Source organism: Cornus florida, unplaced genomic scaffold, assembly GCF_030987335.1.
Source record: "Cornus florida cultivar Cherokee Brave unplaced genomic scaffold, ASM3098733v1 CherokeeBrave_3.0.0_Hap2_Chr10, whole genome shotgun sequence".
NCBI lineage: Eukaryota > Viridiplantae > Streptophyta > Magnoliopsida > Cornales > Cornaceae > Cornus > Cornus florida.
In genome coordinates, this window is record NW_026775580.1 from 100,404,301 (window position 1) to 100,429,731 (window position 25,431).

Sequence of the window (25,431 nt, forward strand, 5' to 3'; positions counted from 1 at the left end):
AGATATCTGAATAGATTTGTTTGGGGGATGGGACACCCTTTGTTAAAAAATGAATTCTAATAAATTTACGTGAGATGAAAATAAATACCACTAAAAAGTTCTCATAGAAGTTGCAAAAAAATAATAAAATAAATTACTTAATTAAATCTCAACATTATCATTCTTTCCTTAATCTCATACCATATGAATGAGATTCGTCATATAAATTTTCTCTTCAACATATTTTTATTACATGCATATCATTTTACCCAGTGGCAAACATACCCCAAAATGAAAAGAATAAAAATAAATAATTAAAACTATATTACATTTTCGTAGATTATCGAAAACTGGATTCCAATTATCAAATTTTACATTTTAAATTAACTGTACCGAAAGTACGTGAATCGCTGGATTGGTCCCAACTAAACAAAGGCAATAATGATCCGTTACAACTATAATATATATATATATATATAGTTGATATTCAGTGAATCTAAATAAGTAAATTATAATCGCACGCGCTGCCAATGCACATGAGAATGGTTGTGCTAGAGTTGAACTTGAACTACTGTGCGGTCGAAGCCTCGTATTCCTTGTATTGGATTTGGAGTGTCGCACAATTTGACCCACTCAAAAAGGGGTACCCACGAATCTAGGGCACCAGACCCTATATGCATATTTACAATGCCATTTGTGTTTTTATATGACCAACAAAGTCATAAAGACTCCCAACACTTCATTGACAACAAAAAAATAAATTAAAAAAAAAAACATGAAAAGTAATTAGCAAAGAAAGGAAGTGGTTGAATCTCTATCCAATCCGTAATAAACTACATCATATTTCACCATCACCATCTGTGCGTGTGTGAGTTTTAAATGAAAATTTCCTTTGTTTGGTTTGACAATTAAATGATACTCCATAAAAAGCAATTAATGAGAGTCTTAAGGTTGGTTTGGCAACTACACTTATTTTGTGTTTTTATTTTGATTCGAAATAAAAATAATATTTCTACTTTAAGAGTATATTTAATACTATTTAAAAATTTGTTGGTAACGTAAATTTGTTATAAAATTTTTAGAAACAAAGCATAAAGCATATTTGGTAAAAAGTGTTGCAAGTTTGAAAATTTGAATGTTAAAAATGTTATTTTAGAATTTATTTATTTATTTATTTATTTTTTGAACAGTGTTTTACTACAGTGTGGAAGCAAACAAAAGCATCATTTTAATATTTTCAATTTTGGCCTTAATTTTGAAAGCACTTCAGTACTATTCAAAAACACAATAAATATTACCAAACATGTTTCGTGTTTTTGCTTCGTTATAGTACACTAACAAAAACAAAAAACACGAAACAAAAACAATAACCAAACATGCCCTTACTGATCAACCTTTGATGAGCCATACTGTTGAGAGAGAGAGAGAGAGAGGCATAAGTTCGAAATATGAACTTCCATTATGCAATAAGTTAGAAATATGAACTTGTTCACAACAGGTTGTCTCTCTCACACAATTACTCATTATAATTTTCAATTCAATAATTAAATATAAAGAGTTCATGACTATTGTCATGAGTATTAACTCAATAAAAAATAATAAATTATACTAACCTCTATGAAATTAGGATAACTTTTACTACTTTAATCTTTTCTAAATTCGTCTATTAATAATCAAAAAATAATATTAAATATGAAAAGTCTATAATATCCTTGTGTTATAGTAATATATTAAATCTTTGCGTATGCGTATTTTCTTAGCAACTTAGACTTGGAACAACTCAAAGTACTTGGACATCTTTTTCATCCTCCCAAGCAACTGCTCCAATTTGGTGTTTTCCATTTGTTCCCTTTTGGGATTAAAAAATTAACAAAATTTCTTGGATTATCTCAACGACAACGTCAACATCGACCAATCAAATCGCGTCCACGGACACAAGATAAGTAATTAACGTCCTCTAATTCATGCTCAAATCCGATGTCCCCACCATGTTTGTTGCCTAATTAAACAAATGTTTTATATGTAATCTTCAATGTAATACAAGATTTGACATTAGATTTTGGTTCCACCAAACTTTTTTTCCGGCACATTTTAAGTTCATCCTAGGTTTATATATATATATCTATATATATTACAGCAATAATACTTGATGGACTTGTAGTTGGACCTTGAGTTTCACATAATTAGACAAAATCTGTTGTTGTGGAGTAATGATTAGGTTATGAATCAAGTTATGTAATGAAACAAGAGGTAGAAATATTTTATGATCTTTGCTTTAACTTTCAAAAATAAAAATAAAAACAAATTATGGTCCGACCATAGATATGACTTCGGTTGATTAGGTTCCATGCATATTTGTTAAATTCTACGGGTATTTGATGAACTTTGTAAATGTTTTTGTGATTTCATTTGAGGGCTTATTTGGCCATTTTGTTGGTAGTGAAGAAGACAACAAATCATGTTTAGTAATTTTTTTTCAGATTTGAATGGGGTTCAAATCGAAAACACCAATTTGGTGTTTATCAATGTTTCACATAAAAAAATATATAAAAATAAATAAAAAAATAAAATAAAATTGGTAATCTTTTTTAACTAGTCATTTTATTTCAAATCAAACATGCTTTAAATCATTATTGAACAAGTCATAATAATAAAAACGTTGTGTCTGATTCAGATGAAAGCATAAACATAAAACGGAAACGGTTTCCGAACGCACCACTCAAGTGGATAGGCTGCAAATTAATAGTCCAGATCAGCCCAGTACAAGCCTGAAAAGCATTAACAATATTTGGGCCTAACCCTGAACAAAACTAAATCCAAGATATTAGCCAGAAATCCAGCCTGTTATGATTTACTGTTTGGGCTGGATTTGGCCTTAACATTGAAATGAGCTGAATTTGATTTAGAAGATAAGCCCATACAAATATCCCTTTTGATCACTCTTGTCTCTTCTTCTTCTTACTTCTTCATATTGACCAGAACCGAACTCCAAACTCGGGAAAGAACAATGGCGTTTATCAATTCTAACAACTTTGAGACTGATCAGGTTTGTTTCTTCATTCTAAGTTAATTTGATGCGTACGTATTTTACATGCGTGAATTCATGATTTAATTTGTGTATATATCTGTATATTACTGATTATATGCACGTTTAATTTTTATATTGTTATGATAATTGTTTCTGCCCAAATTATTGTTCTGGTCGAAGAGTGGACTGTGTTCAATTGAATAATTTCAAGCTTTTCACCACTTTGTTTTACTTTTATGATCCATTTGGTTGCTGCGAATGGTATATAGTTTTAAGATTGATTGTGGGTTGTAGTTGCTGACGAGATTCCTGATTTTTTTTTTTTTTCCCTTTTCTTTTTCTTTTCTCGTGTTTTCTTGGAAAAAAGCGGAAGAAAACTTGCGTATTACTTCAATCATGCACCCGTTTGGTTGATTAGAAAATGTTGGAATTTAAGAATAGACATTTTGATAATCGGGCACATTTCACTTTCTTAGTGTCTAGAATTCAAATGCCTTCACTCAATCAAGCTTACTATTTGGCTTAGTTGATCTGAGGCTTTGTGTGTTCCAGAAATTTAAACATGATGGAGCATATGACTCACAATTATTATTTCTTTATGTATTGCTGGACAAGAATATCTATGAAGAACAAAGCAAAGCTACAAATGCATGCTTAAAGGATTGTTTGATGGGTACTCGTAATTAGTTAATGTTGAGCAGTGGTCATTCATAGTGCTTTAGGAACACTTTCCTGAATTTGGGCTGATATTAGTAGATTTCTTTATGTTGTGGTGTGAGATCACAGAACAGTTTTTTTGAAGCTTTCACATATTTTTTTTCTGTGTTCTTTTAACATTTAATAATCTGTACTCTTTTGTGCATCAATTGTCGAGATAACATGCCATAAAGTTATATGCAACTATGTGCCACACTAGATCAGTATTAATTAATTTAATGTGTATACAGTCTCTTCAAAGCTGTGAAATGTCTCTAATATTCCCTGTAAACGTGGGTTATTTATCCATTACTTTGTGTGATGCCTGACCGACTAAATCTTATGCATTGTACTTCTATTGTTCCTTGGTTTGACAGGTTCTGGTAGAAGAGCACATGTTTGTGAAAACATTGATATTAAACAGGCCTAAGCAACTGAATGCCCTTTCATATCAAATGGTATGATGAATTATTTGTTGATGTAGTATATTGTTATTCATTCTCTCATTCCATATTGCATTTTTTGCATGGTTCATGAATTATGGACACCATTAGAGCATTCCTTTAGAGTACTATTGATACTACTTAATTATATATATCATCGTTTGTTATAATACTATAGATATACTGTTTTAGGATCTTAATTTTATTCCCCTTTGTATCTTTAATTTTGAATCATCTCTTTGAAGCATTTGCTTCTCAGTGGCATGGAGATATTAATTACAGTGGTAAATTTGTGTTGGATGAGAAGTCTTAACCGAGTGCCCCGGGGGGGTGGTTAAGACAGGAATATAATAGCATAGATCTACTGTCCAGGAAACAGATGTCTTAGTTTTTTTAAGGTATTCTTTTTCCTACTTTGATTTGATATGATGGTACCTGATGGTGCTTTTGGGTTGTCCATACTATCATGCTGTCACATAATTCTTCAACCATATGTCTTATGATATTTGTTAAGTAGTATTGCTAGAACATCAGTCCAATTGACCAAGTTTTTGATAATTCTCTTCATTTTTCTGTAGATTTCTCGCTTATTGGAACTCTTTCTTGCCTGGGAGGAGGATTGTAATGTCAAGATAATAATTTTGAAGGTATTCTCCTACCAAAACATAATATTAAGGTTCAGTTTTCAGTTGCATAAGGAGTCTACCTCGTATAATTTAACTCACATGCATTTAAGCTAGCACCTCTGGTAATTTACTTTCTGCACCAGATTTGTCCATGTCTTTGATTTCTGTTTATTTTCTTTTTATATTCATTTTTTGGGTACTAGTGTATTAGCATTAATGTGTCTGTTTTATAGTCACCTGCAATTGTACTTACCTTAATCATGTTTCAGTTATTTTTATGAGTCACTCCACTCTACTAATTTGAATTTTGACAAAAAACTCATTCTTACCCTTTCTGGATGGCCTTAATGAAAAAATTTATATAAAGAGGAAAATCAGGTATATTTGGCTTTGAAAGACTGTACTTCTTAATATCTTGCTGGATCTTTATCAACTCATGGTTGAAATCAAACTAAGGAAAAGGAAAGACTATATGGTATGATTGCTTGCTAGATATCAGCTGAAGTATGAGATATTGGTGAGAGGCATTAATTTTTTATACTTGTATTTAAAAGAGTTGATACTGCTTTTTTTTTTTTTTTTTGTTCCCCAAGTATTGAATCAGATAATTTTATTGAATTGTGAAACAAACATAATACTGAAAATATAAGGTTTTGTTGGTTGTTATGACTGGTAAACTAGATGAAGAAAATATAAGGTTTTTCGTATAAGAAATGCACATCTTTAATCGCTCTGCCTTTATGTGGTTTACTGCTTTTGGACCACCTTATCTCACGGTAAGTCTTTCAGATTGGTTTTCAGTTAGAAATTTCTGTCTACTCACTCACTTACATTCTTTTACCCAGCGTGCTTGAGCTCACTAGTTTGCCATTTAAAGGTTCATAAATCTGTCATTTATGATGTCTTTATTTATTTATTTATTTATTTTTTTCTTGAATCATTTATGATGCCCTCAAGATGACTCATCATTAAATGGTAGGGGTGGCAATTCGTGTTTGCGGGTCGTAATCGTGTCGTGTCAACTTAAGGGTATTATACTAAACAGCTCAACCCGAATACGACCCGTTTAATAATTGTGTCAGAAATTCTCAACACTAACACGACCTGTTTATTAAACGGGTTATACGTGTAACCTGTTTAATGATCTATTTACTAATATATATATATATATATATTTAAATTATTAATAAATACTAAAAAAAATATAAGTTTTAATCAATCAAATTACTAAATAGTTTATAGTTTACAAAAGATTAAATTATAAGACACAAATTTATATAGTAATTTAGAACTTAAACATAAATTTATTTACGACATATATAGTTAAACGTGTATAAACGGGTTGAACATCTCAACCCAAACACGACACGATTAACTAAACGGGTTAATCGTGTCAACCCATTTATGACCCGAACCCGTTTAAGGTCAATCCAAATCCATTTAACTCGTGTCGTGTTCGAGTTGTGTTGGCGGGTCGTGTCAACTTTTGCTACCCCTATTAAATGGGATGACAATGATATTGTCTCAGCCCATGTGTATGTGTGAACCTTTCAACATGTAGGTTTAAAATTGAAAAACTATAGGTTTGCTCTCATAATTCTCCTCTGATTCATCATTTTGAACCACCCATTTTCGTAGATTCTGAAGCTCACCCTTTTAATCATTCTAAGTTAGTGGTTATATCTCATGTGTTTGCCCATTTGGCCTACTTTTGAGAGTTTTCTTTTCACCTTAGAGATGATTTGAGTATGTAGGAGCTTATACCTCGTGAGATTGCCCATTTGGCCAGTGTACTTTGATTTAAATGTTCAGCGATTGTTGCATCACTGCATGCTTAACCCGATGGTTGCTTTTTCTAATCTGAATACATAAAGTTCTCCACCATTTTTATAGAAGTCATTTAGTATATATAGGGCTGCATGACGTTGCAAGTGTAACAGGTTCTTACAAGAGTATGAGAGATGGGACGATAATTAGGCCAATTATATTGTATGGAACAGAGTTTTGGGTGTTAAAAAAGACACAAGAAGAACACAGCGGAAATGAGGATGCTATGATGGATGATAGGAGTGACTAGAAGAGATACAATTAATAATGAACAAATGAGGAGAAATTTAATAATAACGCCTATTAATGATAAAATTAGAGAAAGTAGACTTTGGTGGTATGATCATATATAAAGTAGATCTGAAGATGCACCGACTAGAAGAGTAAGAGTTGTTTACTAAAAGGTATGTGACAAAGAGGCCGACAAGAACTTACATGGGATCAATAATTGAAAATCATTTTTAAAATTAAATATTAAACAAGACCTGGAGTATAATAGAAAAGAATGAAAAATAAAAATTCTTGTGGCTGACTCCATCCATATGGGATAAAGTCAAGGATGATGATTATGGTGATGAGAAATGGGACTTTTGGTGCAGTGTTTATATTATGCAGTTTTGTTACTGTTTTCTATATTTGATGACATTGTATTTTAGAATGACTAGATTCAAATCAAACTTTTCACAGAATACTTTCATATGGGAAATATTGTTGTCTTCATAGGGAATTCCACCTATATAACGTAGATCTGAAGATACATCGGTTAGAAGAGTAAGAGTTGTTCGCCTAAAAGGTAAGTGACAATGAGGCCGACCAGAACTTACATGGGATGAAGTAATGAGAAGTGATTTTTAAAGAATTAAATATTAGAGGAGATATGGTATATAATAGGGAAGAATGGAAAAAGAGATTTCATGTGGCCAATCCCATCCATATGGAATAAAGGCAAGGATGGTGATGAGAGATGGGACACTTGGTGCAGTGTTTATATAATGCCAGTATGTTATTAATTTTCAACTATACTTTATCACATTGTATTTTAGAATGACTAGATTCAAATCAAACTTTTCAGATTACTTTTGTCATATGGGGAATATTGTTGTCTTCATAGGGTAGGTGACCTCTGTAACTCACATGTTAATTCCGTTATATGGTTGTAGGGGAAAGGAAGGGCATTTTGTGCTGGTGGTGATGTTGCTGCTGTGGTTCGTGATATCAGTGAAGGTAGATGACTCAATTGTGTGTGTGTGTGTGTGTATATATTCGCTCAATGGACTAGTGGATCCTTAAGTTCTTAATAGTGATCAACTGTGTTCCTTAGTGGACATGTTTGAACTTTTGTTTTTATACTTCTTTTATCTCCTTTTCGTCATCGTCCTCTCCTCCTCCTCTAAATCCTTTATAAGGTTCATTTTTCCTGCTTTAGAAAACATCCCAGCCATTACTTTTATGGAAAGGTGCTGGGTTTTATGCAAAAAATGAAGTAACTTCATATAAAAAAATTGAAGTATCAAGCAAATTTCATTGTAACCTTTTTTTTTTTGTGTGTGTGTGTGTGTGTGCATCAGGTAATTGGAGATTAGGTGCAGAATTTTTCTGGAAAGAATTTATCTTGAACTATGTGATGGCAACATACAGAAAACCCCAGGTGCTTCAATTTGGAGGTTGAGTGTATTTTTTGTAATTCTTTGTTCATGACTGTTTGTATCAAGGTGATCTTGGTCAAGTTAGTTTCAATGCTATTCATTTGGAATTATTCATGCAATCTTATTATCTTGCAATCATAATTAAAGGTTTCAATTCTTAATGGAATTGTCATGGGAGGTGGGGCTGGCGCTTCAATACATGGTAGATTTCGAGTTGCAACAGAGAATTCGGTATTTGTCTCTCTCATTTCTCACTTCTAAACTTTTTTGAGATTTCACTTGCACCTTTGCAGTTAAACTTGCATCTCCCCCCTCCCCTTCCCCAATATCATTGTACCTCATTTCCCTTATCATAATTATATTGGCCTCTTTTTTTTTTTGGTTGGGGTGTGGTTTTTTTGTTGTGTGTGGAGGGGATGGTTGGGCCAGTAAATGCTCTGAGAGTTCTTGCCCTTTTTTTTAAAAAAGGGCCATTGTGGTTTTATTTGAATCTGCCAAAGTTGATTTGTCTTTTTTAATCAAATCATTTGCATAGGAGTCATTAAGTGAGTTCTCTATGTGTAATTTTGAGCAAGAAGCATGAATATTAAAAACCATTCATTCTTTTACAATACCAAGGTAAAAGAAGAAGAAAAAAAATAGTCTTTGATTTGACTTCAAAAATTGTGAGCTCAAGATGCAGTTTTAGTTGGTGAAGCTACATCAAGGATTGATGAATTTATTGCTATAAATATCTTTTGGAATCTCAAGCTTTTAGTCAAAGCAGGACCAAAATAGAATACATTTAATATTGGTTTAGGGAAGCATGAAATAGAATGAATTATTATATATGTTGACCATTAGATATCTAAATGTAAATGTTCTGTTATTTTGCACTGATGTTAATAATAAGGAAGGAGGTGTTGCCTAAAGAACTGTAATGGAGCAGATAGTAGAGGGGTGCCTAGTAATTCATTAAACGTATGAAGTTAATTGGAATGTTTTATCAGCAGACTAGGAAGCCAGTTGTTGTGCATGAAACTACATGCTAGATAACCTAGAAATATATTTACCATCCTTTCTGTGTTTGTCTCTCTAATCCTTTCTTTTTTGGTTGCTTTTCTTTCTTGTGATTTATTAACTGAAGAATAAATACTTGTTCATGCGTACCCAAAAATAATTATATAAATAAACTAATGCATGTTTAGAATAGTAAAAATGAGGCTGCCGAGATGGATAAGTGGCACTATGAGACAAATAGAATCACAATTCGGTTACACTAAAGTAGCATAACTAAGGATAACAAGAGGGAAATTCCGTGAATACCTCATTTTTATGATAGGGTCCAAATAATGCTCTTTTATCCGTCTGATTGTGAAGTTCTATGCAACTATTCTTTGATATTTTAGTGCGATCCGTATTTGGCAATAGCCTCTTTTATTTTATGCATTCTAGACATTACCCAATGGGAGTTAGATCTGTCACAACTTTTAAAAGAAATTACATTGTGTATCGTGCTTTTTTCTATTATATAACAAACATAATTTTCATTATCAGTCTTTTATTTTCAAATCTTTATTCTAAAACTATTGTTTTAAGATCTAGATGCACTTCTTTTTGGTAGCATATTCTTATATCTGAACTCTTGCAGGCTTTTGCAATGCCAGAAACAGCCTTGGGACTCTTCCCAGATGTAGGCGCCTCTTATTACTTTTCAAGACTCCCTGGATTCTTTGGTAATGCCAGTCACTTCACTCATTTGTGTTTGTCCTTATTTAATATCCTAAAAGTATTTTCCAAATGGTAAATCTTTCCAACAGTGAATATGAAGTTCATTCCCTTTAGTGGTTTGTAGGATGTTAGTTATTATCTAGTAGACGTTTTGTTTTTTTTACTGTTCCGACAAAATAGAGATCATCAAATAGGTCATAGTAGATTAATTAGTTCTGCATACTGAACACGGCATTATTAATGATGGGAATCATAAGTACATAAAAAATAGTTCTAGATACAAATCATACAACTGAATTTGGATTTATATTGCTGATATTAGATAATATGTTGTGGTTTTATGTTAATAATATTTGGTTTCTTTGTATGGGATTATTTTAACTTCAAGTATTCTTCTATACAGAAAAATTTGGTTATCCTATTTGTTTCTCATCTTGATGAATTGATTGCCCTTTTTTTGGTTTATTGTTGTCATTGTGGTGGTGATGGTGTTTATTAGACACAAAGTGGTTTAATTCAGTGTCACTATTATAGCTAGTTTCAGTACCTTTAGGCTGTAGATTTTATATACCATTTGTTCTTGACTGATCACATTTCCATACACGTTTGGCAGGAGAATATTTGGGCCTTACAGGTTCTAGGTTGGATGGCGCTGAAATGCTTGCATGCGGCCTTGCAACCCATTTTGTTCCCTCAGCGGTATGTTCAACTTTTCAAATAAAGTATAGAAGAAAATTAACTTGTGTTGCTAAGGAATCAAAATAGTTGTAAGTTTTAAGATGCATCTGCATGGTTTTGTTGGCATTAAGAGATTGAAGATGCATATTGATATACTATAATTGTGTTAAAACTGCTCCTATGATTGTTTAAGTGGTGAAAAATCACAATGCGGCAAATCAATTGGGTGTTTATTTCATGCTATTTTCCTGGGTCACTTAAAGTAATTTAAACTTCTTATGATGTTCTGACATATTTTCAAATGCTATTTGAATCAGAAAATGTAATTTTTATGGTTATTCCAGTATATGCACTTCTAGAGGCAATACAGTTTGCATTCTGAACTTCGGGTTTTACCAAGCAGTGATGTACAATTTTGAGCTTCAAGTGAGAGTCAAGTTCATTAACGGAAGTCTGATTGGTTCAATGACGTTTATGGAATTTCAAACATCAATTGTTCTAATATCGAAGTTCAGCTTTGGTTGTTTATCCGGAAGAAAATATTTTGTGAAAAATTGTGTGTGCAAGTGAATGGAAGTTTAAAATCATGCTACTTCAATGTCGTGTGAGCTTAAAAGTAAGGATTGATTTGGATTGAACTTTAAATTTCCATAATTATATTCATCTTCCACAATGATTTTCCTTTACTTTTATTATTGTGAGGCATAGTAACAAACAAGGAATTCTTTTTATGGGTCCTACTTACTCATCTTGCAAAAGCTATGCCGTAAACACAGACCATTGTCTCAGGATCACTAATTCAATTTGAGTGCATTTTTTGTGTCTCTCTATCAATGAACAGAGATTGTCTTTGTTAGAAGAAGCCCTTTGCAAGCTAGATTCAAGTGATCCGTTGGTTGTTTCTGCGGCCATTGACCAATTTTCTGAACAACCTCGTTTGAAAGATAAAAGTGCCTATCACCGGTAAGTTCTTTTATATCTCTATTTGTTCTATTTCTTTTTTTTGGGGGCTGGCTGAGGTTCTAACTAAAAAATTACCACCATGCATTAATTTGTCATTACTTTTCATATATCATGTAAAGTTTTTTTTGATTTCCTGTATATTGAATTCGGGAAGGTTTTTAGAAAATTTCGAGATGTGAAATTTTTTCTGGAAATTAATGATTCAGTTTTATTATCTAATCTCAATATATTCGTTAATGGGATGCATTGCTGATTGTGGTGTCTTGCAATACAGGCACTGACACTGGGTTGACTTGCATAAGTGCAATTTATATGTTCATACCATGTGTATCGGGCTTACTGCACCGTGTTTAAAAGCACAATATTATGGACTCTGAAAATTGACCTTCCGGTTGAGAAATGTAGAATGAGACTTGATTTTTAACTATGAGTTGAGCTCATGGTTTTTTGATCCTTAAGTTTGGAACCCTAAGACCAAAATTAAGGAAGTATCTACTTCTTTGCAGATGTCCAAGCAGCAACATAACTTCCACTTGAGAGATATTATAGTTATATGTGGTTAATGTAGATGTGATCCTTCCTTAAACTTTCAAATATTTTGTTGTTCCATCTCATCAAGGGCAGAGAACAGTGTCTCAAATTTTTGCCGCCAGAGGCTATGGAATAGTTAGAACTCTCTTCTTGAGTTAGTAAACAATTTGATGAGGGATACTAGCCCAGCTGCCTTCTATGAATGATAATTGCGGCCAGTTGTCAAAGGAAAATGGAATTGGTCCTACAATCAGTCTTACACATAATCTTTATGCATGAACTCTAGGTCAAGTTAGCTACTCTCTCATCTTCAACAGTTTGATGTCTTTGTTACTGGAGATGTTAGACCTTGTTTGTGATGCTGCCTTTATTGTAATCTTTTAAGTTTCTTCATATCTGTGGAGTTGAGGAGTTCCATATTTTTGTCATCATCACCACTAAAAATTACATATTAGACATCCAGAGCAATCCGACATCCAGAGCAATCCTTCTGGATTAATTATCCATACACTTGATTTATTTTGGTACCCTAGTATTAAAAAATCCACATCTCAAAATGCTATATTTATTTTGCATGTACAATTATCAATTACATGGTTGAGAGTTAGATACATGCTGAAGCTCTAGCTAGATACATCTTTAATTTACGAATGAACCTGTTTTATCTTTCTTTAGGATGCAAACTTCTTAATCTGGCATGGTACTTGTAGTTGCCGTTCTTTGGATGCAAACTTCTTTGCTGGCCTTGCACCAAGTCTCAGATCCTGATTTTAAATTCTTATGTCGCTACAGGTTGGAGATCATTGACAAGTGTTTCTGTCGAAGGACGACTGAACAAATTATATATGCCCTTGTAAGTTGATGAGATGGATCAGTTCTGTATGTGGAAAACTGATTTCATGTCCATTTTCTTCTAATAATGTGCTTTTTGCCTCATCTCTGTAAGGTTTCCTTATACATTTAGTGCCTTTCACCTGGATATTGATAAAATTCCAACCCTTTACTTGCAGAACTTCTTGTCTTTTTTTGTTGTAGGAGATGGAGGCTGTAAACAGGATGGATGATTGGATCTCTTCAACGATTCGGTCACTGGAGAAAGCATCCCCAACAAGTCTTAAGATTTCTCTTAGATCGGTATGGACCTATCTTGCCATGTAAACACAATCATTAATGTTTCCGTGGTTAATTTTGTAATTAATTGAAGGTTTTTAGTGCTTTGGATGTCTTAGGAAATTGCTGAGATATTGGTGATCCAGAAATTAATCCATCTATAGAAGCATTAAAAAAAAAGCAATTTATATGGTAGTATCATAAGATTATCTGAATAGAGAAGCTGTGTAGATACTTCTATCACAAGTCTGGATTGTCATAAGATTATCTACCAAGTCTTTCCTTCTCACAATAGATTGGAAAAAATGCAAACCTATCCTCATCACCTGTGTGCCATAAGAGACCTTAAGTGACCATTTTGCAATGTAATGAATCAGTAAAAAGTCTCTCCTTAACCAACAGGCCTGTGGCCTAGCGGTACAAAGCTCCTACTTCCCAAAGGGAGGTCAGAGGTTCGAACCTCAGTGGAGGTAGTGTGTGTGAGTCCCAACTAGGAAAAAAAAAGAAAAATATGCCTCTCCTTACAAGCTTGGACCTAAAAGCACATTGTGCTCCCTTGAAAAGCACTAGACGAATGGTAAGAAAAGAACAGCATAATATTTTCATGGTATCCAAGTCCCCCTTGGAATTAAGGATATGGTGTTAGACAAGGCATTTCATTTCATTTTAATATGTCAGAACTTCTTTTGCTTAATCAATCCAGATCAGAGAAGGGAGGCTCCAGGGTGTGGGTCAGTGCCTTGTCCGTGAGTACAGAATGGTTTGTCATGTCATGCGAGGAGAAGTCAGCAAGGATTTCTTTGAGGTGCCAGCCAACTTAATTCTCTGTTTTCTCTATATATTTCTAATCTTGTAAAACAGTCTTTAAGTCCGACCTTCAAATGCAGGGTTGCCGGGCCTTACTGCTGGATAAGGATAAAAACCCAAAGGTTTGTTGACATTTTGTTTATTTGTCTTTACATAATTTAATTTAATAATGATGAAATTATTGTTTAGGTTTCTATATAAACAACTTCATTAATTTTCTATGGCAAATTTTCCTTTTTTTTAGTGGAAACCTTCTAAACTAGAGTGTATAAGTGATGATATGGTCGACGGTTACTTCTCCAAGATAGATGATGAAGGCTGGGAAGATCTAAAACTCCCTCCCAGATCAAACTTGCCCGTACATGCCATTGCGAAGCTCTAAGCATAATTTCAAGTGGCGTCAAATTTCACCTCATGGATCTTATCAACTGTAGCAGTTAATTTAGTTTGCAATGGCATCAAAGTTTAGTTCACTGTATCTTATAGAACTGTAGTCATAAATTTAGTTTGTGATATGCCCTCTCGTGCTGTGAAACCAAAGTTGTTTTGGTTAGAGGATGCGATTTTCATGTGGTACCGCAACAAATAATGAAGTGGATAACCGGTGTACCTTTGTCCTAATGAATTTGGGTCTAAACTCCCAAACTCAAGTTCAAGGTTTGGAGACCGATAGAGAAAGGAAAAAATAATGAGGTGGATAGACATTTTGTAAAATAAACTGAAATCAAAATGGAAGATGCATGCATACACAATGCATTACAAGTAGACAATTTTATTATACAGTTCGGATTGCTGTCTCTATTATTTTTGGTTGAATGCCAAAATTTGTAGGTGCTGCTGTTACTGTGGAATCATTTTTCAGATTGCTTCTTAAATATATTAAGTTTAGATTGCATTTTTGAGATTCCATTTTGTGCATCAACTTTTTCATTTTTTTCTTTTACTCGTACACCCATCTGCCCCCCCTACGGGGAGGTTTGAACCCTCACCTTCCAATTTTAAAGTTGGAGGAGATATCACTAGGTTTTATCGGATTTTGGAGAGGGCATTCCTTTTCAAACCTACTCCTTTCCGAAAAATAAAATTGTTTTATATATATGTATTTTATGTATATAAGTCCAATTGAGTAGATGGTAGAAAATTGATGGGGGGACGGTACGTCTTATCTCGAGGGTACCATCTTGTTATTTTGTGGAAAGGGTATTCGCCAAATGCCTAAGCGTGTGTGTGATGGGCATGAAACATTGGCGCGATGGGTAACCAACCAAGTGTCTAATCGTGTGTGTGTGTGATGGCATGACACACTAGATGTTGTCGCGACCGTGATGGATAACCAAGTGTGTGATTGTGTGTGACACGGGTAACCAAGTATGTGAGGGTGTGACACACTGCGTCTTATCGCAGGGATAACAAGTGTCTAAATGCGTAAAGGGTGGGAGACATATATACATCTTGTCGTGAGAGGTAGAATGATTCAGGATATGATTGCAGAAGAAGGGTTAAACATTCGTTGGAGAGAATCAGGGTATAAGCTGGATTCTATTTTCCACCTCAGAATTGAGGATGTGGTTGGAGAAGAAGGGGAGCCCGCTGACATTGTTCAAAACACGACTCCCAGTATTGATATATATATATACATATATATATATACACATTTTTTTATTTATTTAAACAAGATAATCAATGGAAGAACCTAATTTTTGTCATGGTTCGTAAAGGAGGAGGGTAAAGGAAAGTTTTTTTTTTTTGAAAGATAGGGTTAAGGAAAGTTGAGAAGGAATAAATAAAATTTCTTTGTTTGGCAAGGACAAGATAAGGATGGAAGAGAAAAGAAGATGGTTGAGGCATTCTTTTTTTTCATTTGTAATTACCATCACTCACACACACCTACTTTTGTTTATTTAGAAACTCAAACCTTATCATCCACTTTAAAAGGTAGAAGAGATACCTACCACTACACAAGGGTCTTGATGTTAAGGCATCCTTTCTGTTTTACAAATTTTCATTGATCTAAATATGGACGGAAGATATGAAGGAATATAAGCAAGATCGTTTCATAATTATTAGATAAATTCAATATTATCAATCTAATAATTATGTGGATGATAAGGTTTTTTATTTATTTAAACAAGATAATCAATGGAAGAACCTAATTTTTGTCATGGTTCGTAAAGGAGGAGGGTAAAGGAAAGTTTTTTTTTTTTGAAAGATAGGGTTAAGGAAAGTTGAGAAGGAATAAATAAAATTTCTTTGTTTGGCAAGGACAAGATAAGGATGGAAGAGAAAAGAAGATGGTTGAGGCATTCTTTTTTTTCATTTGTAATTACCATCACTCACACACACCTACTTTTGTTTATTTAGAAACTCAAACCTTATCATCCACTTTAAAAGGTAGAAGAGATACCTACCACTACACAAGGGTCTTGATGTTAAGGCATCCTTTCTGTTTTACAAATTTTCATTGATCTAAATATGGACGGAAGATATGAAGGAATATAAGCAAGATCGTTTCATAATTATTAGATAAATTCAATATTATCAATCTAATAATTATGTGGATGATAAGGTTTTTTATTTATTTAAACAAGATAATCAATGGAAGAACCTAATTTTTGTCATGGTTCGTAAAGGAGGAGGGTAAAGGAAAGTTTTTTTTTTTTGAAAGATAGGGTTAAGGAAAGTTGAGAAGGAATAAATAAAATTTCTTTGTTTGGCAAGGACAAGATAAGGATGGAAGAGAAAAGAAGATGGTTGAGGCATTCTTTTTTTTCATTTGTAATTACCATCACTCACACACACCTACTTTTGTTTATTTAGAAACTCAAACCTTATCATCCACTTTAAAAGGTAGAAGAGATACCTACCACTACACAAGGGTCTTGATGTTAAGGCATCCTTTCTGTTTTACAAATTTTCATTGATCTAAATATGGACGGAAGATATGAAGGAATATAAGCAAGATCGTTTCATAATTATTAGATAAATTCAATATTATCAATCTATCTCTCCGCTTCTCTCCTAACGGACAAAGTAAAAGGTATTATCTCTTTTCATTTTCTCAACCAACTAAATAAAAAGAGGAAATTACGCTATTGTTTTTTAAAATAATGTCTCATCTATCCGTTGTTCTTTCTTTTTCATTCAATTTTCTTCCTTCTTATCAAACGGAGCACTATAAGAGTCGAAATAATGACCCAAATTAAACACTCATTAAAACAAGGGATCAATGGATTTACTTTTTAGTTTGTAAGAGAAAAAAATACAAAAAACCCAAAAAAAAAATTCCCTCCATAAAAAGATTAAAAACCAAAGGGTTTGGTTGTTCCGGTGGTTAAGCTAAGATTCTGCTTGACTTCCCATAGTCACCATCACATTGCGACTTGGGTGGTTGCCCACTTGAGTTATTTGTCACTATCAACCATCAATATCACCACAATTGTAGCTGATTTCTGTTTGGTTTTCCTATTAATAAACATTAGCTCCTCAACAATATACTAATAATAAATGAAAGAAATCAATCTTGAAAGTAGAAATTTGGAGACAGAGACGTTTCGTTTTAAGCAAATTGAAAAAATTTGTGTGTGTGTGTTTTCTTTTTTAACGCAATAAATTTGTGTTGAGAGATCAAACTTACAGGTAGACTGAAGTGTGTCCAATTTTTTTTTTTTTTTTTTGTTTTTTTTTTTTTTTTTTTTGTTTTGTGTGTGGGTAAAGTAAGTGGGTCAAATTGAAAAAATTTGTGTGTGTGTGTGTGTTTTTTTTTTTTAACGCAATAAATTTGTGTTGAGAGATCAAACTTACAGGTAGACTGAAGTGTGTCCAATTATTATTATTATTATTTATTTATTTATTTATTTTTTATTTTTTGTTTTGTGTGTGGGTAAAGTAAGTGGGTCCATTTTATATTTAAAATGTACAATTTTTTGTTATTTATTATTATTCAAATGCAAATCAAGATGTCAGTTACTTAAATGGATTACTTCGCCATGACTTTTTCATGAATTATCTTAATATACATAACACAACACACACACACACAGAGTTGAAAGTGGAAATCTTGAGAGGGACATTTAATTTTAAAATGACAATGTCTTGAGAGAGATTCAACTGGTAGTTTATGGAGCTGACTGTTTTCGGATTTGGACTCGATCTAGAGGCAACAATAATGTTTAAACATTTTTGTACCTCAACGTTTATTATCGCTTTAGGAATTTGAAATTTTGTTTTTGTAAAATAGAAATTATCACTTAAGACTTTTGCCTAACTTCACAAAGATATGTTTTTTCAAACTTTTTCAGTAAATTATAAAGAATTATCTACATCATTCAACCGATGAAAATATTTGCATTGTTCAAAAAAAAAAATTTACAATAACTCCATTTTTTTTCTCTAATCTAATATGATTTTAGTTGATTTTATATTATTTATCTTTTACCCATACAAGGAAAATAAAAAATATAAAAAGAACAGATCTGGTCTAACAATATGGTTGGTTTTCAAAATTAATTCAAACAATGAATTGAATGTCAGAGCTGATTTGGTCTAGCTATACGCGCTTTGTATAGTTGGTACACATTTTTAGTAAATAGGCTATTTGCTTTGAAACTAATCAAACCACAGGTACCAAAAAAAAATGGTTATCAATTAATTCACGACAATAAAGATGTGTGATGCAATCACCAACCCAAAATTAAAAACCTCCCTCCAATTCCACTTAAACAAACAGGAATCAAAAAAAGAAAAAGAAAACAAGAAAAACTTGTTAGATTTCTGTGAGCATGTGTTTGGAGTCTACACAAATCAAATAAGTCATCTTATTTGATAGAAAAGTTCTTAAATAAATTTAAACTCTACTCATTTATTTAATGAATAATTAAATTAAAATGCAGCACACAACACACTATTAATGAAGGAAGGTTAGTTGTTAAGGTTATTTATTATTGAGAGGCTCGAGCACGATACTCTGAAGTATTGTAAACGTTTTGGTTGTTAAGAACTTAAGAATTACAGTTTGTAGGTGCAAAACGGGTTTGAACTTAGTTGTGACAAATATTCAAGAATTAAAGGTCCCCGGTTTGACTAATTCATGCTTACAAGTGGTTTGCAACCATCAATGCAAGAATGGAGGTTAATCAAAGAATTAAATGGTAACTTTGAAAAAAAACTAAAGCTATAAGATTTAGTCTTAAACTGTTGACATTTCGGTGAATACCTTGATTCCCTTCAAATAAAGTTACAAAAAAATAATAATAATAATAATTATTTGAAACTTTTCAAATGGCCCCTCGGTTAAGTTATATATATATATATATATTTGGGTAAGTTAGTTTATAACGTCACAGTATTTCATAATTTCTCCTTAACTGGTCAATATCGGAGAGAGGATCGAGGAAATAAAGTGGCTTCCAATCTTTTCCCAACTATCCAACTACCAACCTCTCGTATAACTATTTTCATGTGCATTTGAAGATCAGCAATTTAAGTTTGCATTTTATTTTCCAGTCACCTTATTGGATAATTTACCTCTATTAAAAATTCATTATTCCATTTCCTATTTGAAATTGTGTGTGTGTACGAATTGGTTGCAATTTAATTTAATCATCAAAAAGCCTTCAACTGACAAATAATATTAGGAAAATTATATGTTGGTGACTAAAATTAAACATAATTACTCTATAATGACCTTAAAGTCAAGAAAAGGTGAATAGTGACCAATGCTGAAACTTAATTGATATTAAGTGACCATTTGATGGTTTATTATCTAAATAACCTTCTCATAATATATTATTATGTAAGTGGACAAATTTACCTTCTATATTAACCTAAATAAACACTTAATTAAATTGACTAACAAAAACGATAGATTATTAGCGTGAGTCTCCGAAGAGAAGACCAAGATGGGAGAGAACTTAGTAAAAATGTTCTACATCGTTTTCTTCAAAGTTCTAAGAGATAAGACGAGAAAATTGTAAATTTTCTTTTTATTCATTATTTTCAAGGGATTGTTATTATACTTTATAAGTTGATTTGCTTTAGAGATCTACCTTAAGATATAAGATTGTAATTTTTAGGAATTTTTTAATACTACTGAGTTATAGTTTAAGAAATAATGACTATTGTTGATTAATATCAGAATTTTGCCAACTGTTTATGGGTGTTTCAAAAGTATACATATCAATGGTTTGAAAATATGAAATTGTCATATGAGTTGTTATTGAGATTGTCTATAGCCCTAAACACATCCGTGTATGTAGGCATGAGCTTAGAATCATCCAGAAAAGATGATATATTAAAGCAACAAAGTGAAAAGGGACCCGCCAAAATATTTTATAAAGAGTATTTTGGGATGAAACTTGTTTTCTTGATTTGCGCGCCAGTGTAAATGTTTTTGATTCCATGGTGGAGAGCCTTGAAAAATAGATAAAGGGTGGAAAAGAGATAATATTGATAAAGAAACTTTAATTTTTTAAATTGGTAAATTGCAAACTAAAAAGGAAAAAAGAAAACGTTGGATTAGAGAGAGAGAGAGGGAGAGAGAGAGAGAGTAGGAGGATAAATTCAATGAATTATTATTTGTATTGGATAGCAATTTTGTCATCTAAAATTTATTTTTAAAATGTTTATCAAACATTTAAGTGTTTTTGACCGAATTATCCTTAAATGGTCCCTTAAGATCAATTAAGTTTTAACATTGGTCACTATTTACCTTTTCTTGACTTTAAGGTCACTATAGAGCAATTATGTTTAATTTTAGTCACCAAAATATAATTTTCCCAATAATATTTCAGGGGCATTTTTATCCAATTTTTTTTTTAAAAAATAATTAATCTTGCATCATCATCAATAGCGTAGTTGAGTTTGGTGAGAAGGCATAATACAGAATCACATGATCTACCGGTTTATTTGAAGATGCACATAATTGACTATCATTTTCTAGATATATAATAACTTCAAACATTAATTGCAAAAAGAAATAATTAATTTGTATTAATACTGATTTAACTACTCACCTTATTTCTCAAAAAGCACTCTAATATATAGTATGTCATTAATATACAGAAAGTATGCATAGTAAATCAAAACCGAAACACCCATTAGAGGGGGAAAAAAAAATTAAATTAACAAAAAACCATAAACAACTTCAAATTTTCTCGAGAAAATTGTGCTATACCATCTGTAAATGATCTTCTTACAATTTTTTTTTTTTCCTTTTACATTCTTTTAACAAGAATCATGGACTAATTAAACCCAAATAATCCTTTAAGTCACATCGGAAACAAGAGTATCTCCTCCATGAATTCCCATGCAACTTGAAGATCTTCACCACCTTGTCCTTCGTCGATGACCGGCCGTCGATGTGCAACAAAACCACCAGCTTCTCTACCGATCCAAAAATCAGCATGTCCTCCAATACCCTCTCCGTGGGGTGAAGATTGCAAATCAACCACAAGATTTTCACTCCGATTTTCGTGGCAACATCCGAAACATGTAACATTTTTTTGGACACGGCTATGATCCCTAGCCCATGCTCTATAAAGGCCTGTCTTCCATCGGCACATTCACATAATAATTTGATCAAATGCAATATTTTCTCACATTTGGATCGATTCGAGTCGGGAAGAAGCTCAATGAGGACACAAATTGCACCGGCTTCAATGGCCTTCACTCGGCTTTTCTTGGTTGAGCTTATGATCCTTATCAAAACTTTTAGGGCACACGAACTTGCCTTGGTGCATATATCATCAGAAACAAGCTCTAGCAAGGACTTGAAGAAATCAATCCCTTGATCTTGTATGACATAGCTCCAATCATACTCGCTTTTCGCCACCATTTGAAAGATCAAAATGGCGTAAAACCGAGCCTCAGCGCTCCCTCTTTGAAGCATGATTGCTATGGCCTTCATCGACTCCGGCTTTGACAACAATTTGGTGGTCTGATCATCTTCCTCGTGTGACAACAATGTGAGTTGTTGCAAAACACCCAAGGCCTCCTCGCAAGCCCTAAAGCTAGCGAAATCCGAGTTTTCGCCTAAAACTTGGAGAACTATCCGGAGGAGCACTTGGACACCTCCGCATAGCTTGAAATCAAGTTTTGTATCATCGCACATTTCTACAATGGATTTGAGTTTCCTCAATGAGCTAACCTTGAATGGCGTGGACTCGACGGTGTTGAGCAGCGAGACCAATTCGTCGTGTTTGATGGACGGAGGTGGAGATGATCGGAGGGAGTGGCCGTTTTGCCATGCGAGGATGAGCCTCTTGAGGGTGTGGTTTGGAGTGATGTCGAAATTGTGGAGAGTTTGCATTGTGGCGGGACATGTTGTCTTCTTGTAGGTGAAGAACCATTTTAGGATGTTTTTGCGTTCATATGTGACGCCTGTTGAGATGGTCACAGGGTCGTTCATGAGCTCCATGGAAATGGGGCATCTGAAATCTGGAGGAAAGGCCATTGTTGGATCTGGTTTTTTCTCTATCTCACTGTACAGATGAGAAGATGGGCGATGAGCAAACATCATCAGGCTAGCGCCTATATATATATATATATATATGTATGTATGTATAGAGAGAGAGAGAGAGAGAGAGAGAGAGAGGGCGATGTGTGTGAAAGTCTAAAGAATGAAAAAATCAAAGTCAAAACTCAATAGATGCTTTTGCGAGCTGTGCATTGGATGGAACAAGACACGCATTGGAAAATCTTAATTGCTTTTTTTGACTTATATATATATATATTATATAATGGAAATATACTACCAAGTTTTACTTTTTCTTTTTTCTTTTTTTCCCTAAAAGTCAAATTAAAATTTCTTCTTTTGGGACCAATATATGTCATACCTTTTTTAAGAAAAATTTCCGTGTAAGTCTTAAATCAATAAATGCTACTGTTTTACCTCATTAAATAGCAGTAAAATTTTGTAATTCTAAATTTAATTTAGAATTAATATATAATCTATATATATTTTTATATTCCTAAAGTTTTATTTAATTAATAACATTGTTTTACTAGTTTGAATAATAATTAAGTTAATTTAAAATCAATTCAAAAACTCTTGTATAGAATACACAATTTAGTATCTTGAGCCCGCGGAATTTTCAGAGGCTTAGACAACCTTTTTTTACAATTAAGGTTGGACTTGGATTTAAATATCCCAACCCAAACTTAGTTAAGCCAGCTTAGACAACCTTTTTTTACAATTAAGGTTGGGCTTGGATTTAAATATCCCAACCCAAACTTAGTTAAGCCAGGTTGAGAGGTGTAAGCAACCTGAACCCCAATTCTAATATTATCTTTAAACATATTTTTTATTTTTAATATATTATACTCCCTTAGTTCCAAAATAAGTGTCATACTTTCCTTTTTTGTCTGTCCCAAAATAAGTGTCCACTTTTCTTTTTCAAACAATATATTTCACATCTTTTCATATATGTCTTTTGAGTTTGAAATTTCAAACTTAAATATTCAAAAATCAAAAGGGCAAATTAGTAACTTTTTTTAGGGAGACCATGCATGTCCCACATGTCCCCTTAAAAATTATTACTCCCAATAAGGTCATCTGCACCAGCCTCTCCGGATTTTGACTCTCTAAAAATGCCACTTCAGCTTTTCCAAGAGCTATGTCAGCAATTCCAATAGCCACGTCAGCAGCTTTTGCTCTCTAGAAATATGCACCCCATCAGGCTCTACGGATTTTCACTCTAAAAAAAAAATTAAAAATTAAAAATAATTTTTTTTTTTTTTTTTTTAAACTTTTCCTAAACGGTTATATTTCTAACGGCTATATTTTTTATCTTATATAATGAATACTCATTTACTCATTTGAAAATCATCACTACATTCATCTCTCTCCATTGTAGCAAAATATTATTATCCATCTTTTTTAATTTTGACATTCCAATGGCTTCGTCATCACAAGTTTTTCCTTTAATAGACTCTAATTCTTCATCTTCCTCATCATCCTCTTCGGAAGATGACCCTATTGCCGCATTAATTCAACAGGATCAAGACGAATTTTATAAGATTATAAATTCAGTGAGACCAGAGATAGTTAAACAAGTATTTCAAGTCCGTAATAAGAAGCGGTACATTTATCGTGACCGAGAGGAAAACTAATATCAACTAATGAAATACTACTTCGACGAGAATTGCATATATCCACCGGAGTACTTTCACAGGCGATTTAGAATGCGACAAGAACTTTTTCTTCATATCCTTAATGATGTCAAAGCTTATGATGACTACTTTGTCCAAAAAAAGGGATTCGACTAGTCGTCTAAGGTTGTCTTCTGTTGATGACCGTGCTACGACGGCCGCTTAAGTGGCGTCACCTTTGCCAAATAGGTACAACTGGCCAGCTTTTACCTGGCGTGCCCATAATGAGAATAGGTATCATCGAGCTGCCTATTCAGTAACTGGACTCACTGATCGAGGAAGGGGTCGCTACCCTTCCTCTACTGCAGACGTGCCTCGCTCTAGTCGGAAGGGCTCCTCCCCCCTTCTGCTCGTCCGAGGTTGCCTTCTGAAAGGGTACCCTCGACTAACCTGCTTTGCGAGTTTCCCCACTCTGCGAGGTCATGAAGGCAGGACCTCGAGGAGGGCTTTCTTCCCTCTGAAGTACGGGAATCTGAGGACATGTGGATAGGTGGCTGAGATTCCAAGGCGTCGCCTCGGCCGGAGGACAACACAAGGGGGAAAGAATACTCGGTACTCGAGCTCGAGCAAAGATAAATAAAGGACGCATTAATTATGAAAGACGTCTGATAAGACCTGTATTAATTAAGAAGCGCCATTACCTCTTTTGACCGAGGGGCAAAACACCATGGCCCATCCGTCAATGTATCATTCGTCAGAGGAAGAGACCCTCAAACCCTTGAGTAAGAGCAAGTTCACCCGAAGGACTGAGAGACATTGATCGAGGGAATGAGCACAATAAATAGGCACATTAATCAGCCTATTAAGAACAACAACGACCACATTAATAGCTATTTACTAACAAGCTCGAGCTCACACAGTACCGAGTTCAGCCTTCCCTTTCTTAATCTCCATACCCAGAGAATCCCTTATGTTGCTTGGATCTCCACTTGGATACTGGTCTCAAGATTCTTAGCATACGTGGAACGATCTTCTAATCCTACTCACGGACTACTTTTAACATTTTGGCCACTTCACTAGGGAGAGCGCTTCACATATGTCAAGCATACGAGAAATCAATCTGCCTTCTCAGACTAGCCCAGCCCTAGGTGAGGCTTATGATGGATCTGTAAGCATGCCCGGGTCATACTTTCTCGGAACTAGAATTATTTATCCTGACGCTTTAGTCGAGGCTCATAACGCATTGTCGCACAGAATGGAGCAGCTTGAAGGCACCCAGAGAGAAGTGGTGACCTTATTGC

At 33.6% G+C, this 25,431-nt stretch overlaps 2 protein-coding genes across 2 annotated transcripts; one reads left to right on the plus strand and one right to left on the minus strand.

The window, feature by feature from the left end:
• Positions 1-2,921: 2,921 nt before the first annotated feature.
• LOC132276373 (3-hydroxyisobutyryl-CoA hydrolase 1-like) lies at positions 2,922-14,939 on the plus strand. Its single transcript, XM_059777776.1, has 14 exons — positions 2,922-3,025; positions 4,081-4,161; positions 4,725-4,793; positions 7,760-7,823; positions 8,168-8,247; positions 8,393-8,476; positions 9,876-9,960; positions 10,569-10,654; positions 11,475-11,596; positions 12,920-12,980; positions 13,163-13,261; positions 13,941-14,042; positions 14,125-14,166; positions 14,289-14,939. Exons 1-14 carry the CDS (start codon positions 2,987-2,989, stop codon positions 14,424-14,426), a joined length of 1,152 nt encoding a protein of 383 aa, XP_059633759.1. The 5' UTR covers positions 2,922-2,986; the 3' UTR covers positions 14,427-14,939.
• Positions 14,940-21,140: 6,201 nt separating this feature from the next.
• Positions 21,141-22,528, minus strand: LOC132279458 (E3 ubiquitin-protein ligase PUB23-like). Its single transcript, XM_059781438.1, has one exon. It carries the CDS (start codon positions 22,491-22,493, stop codon positions 21,276-21,278), a length of 1,218 nt encoding a protein of 405 aa, XP_059637421.1. The 5' UTR covers positions 22,494-22,528; the 3' UTR covers positions 21,141-21,275.
• Between the last annotated feature and the right edge of the window lie 2,903 nt (positions 22,529-25,431).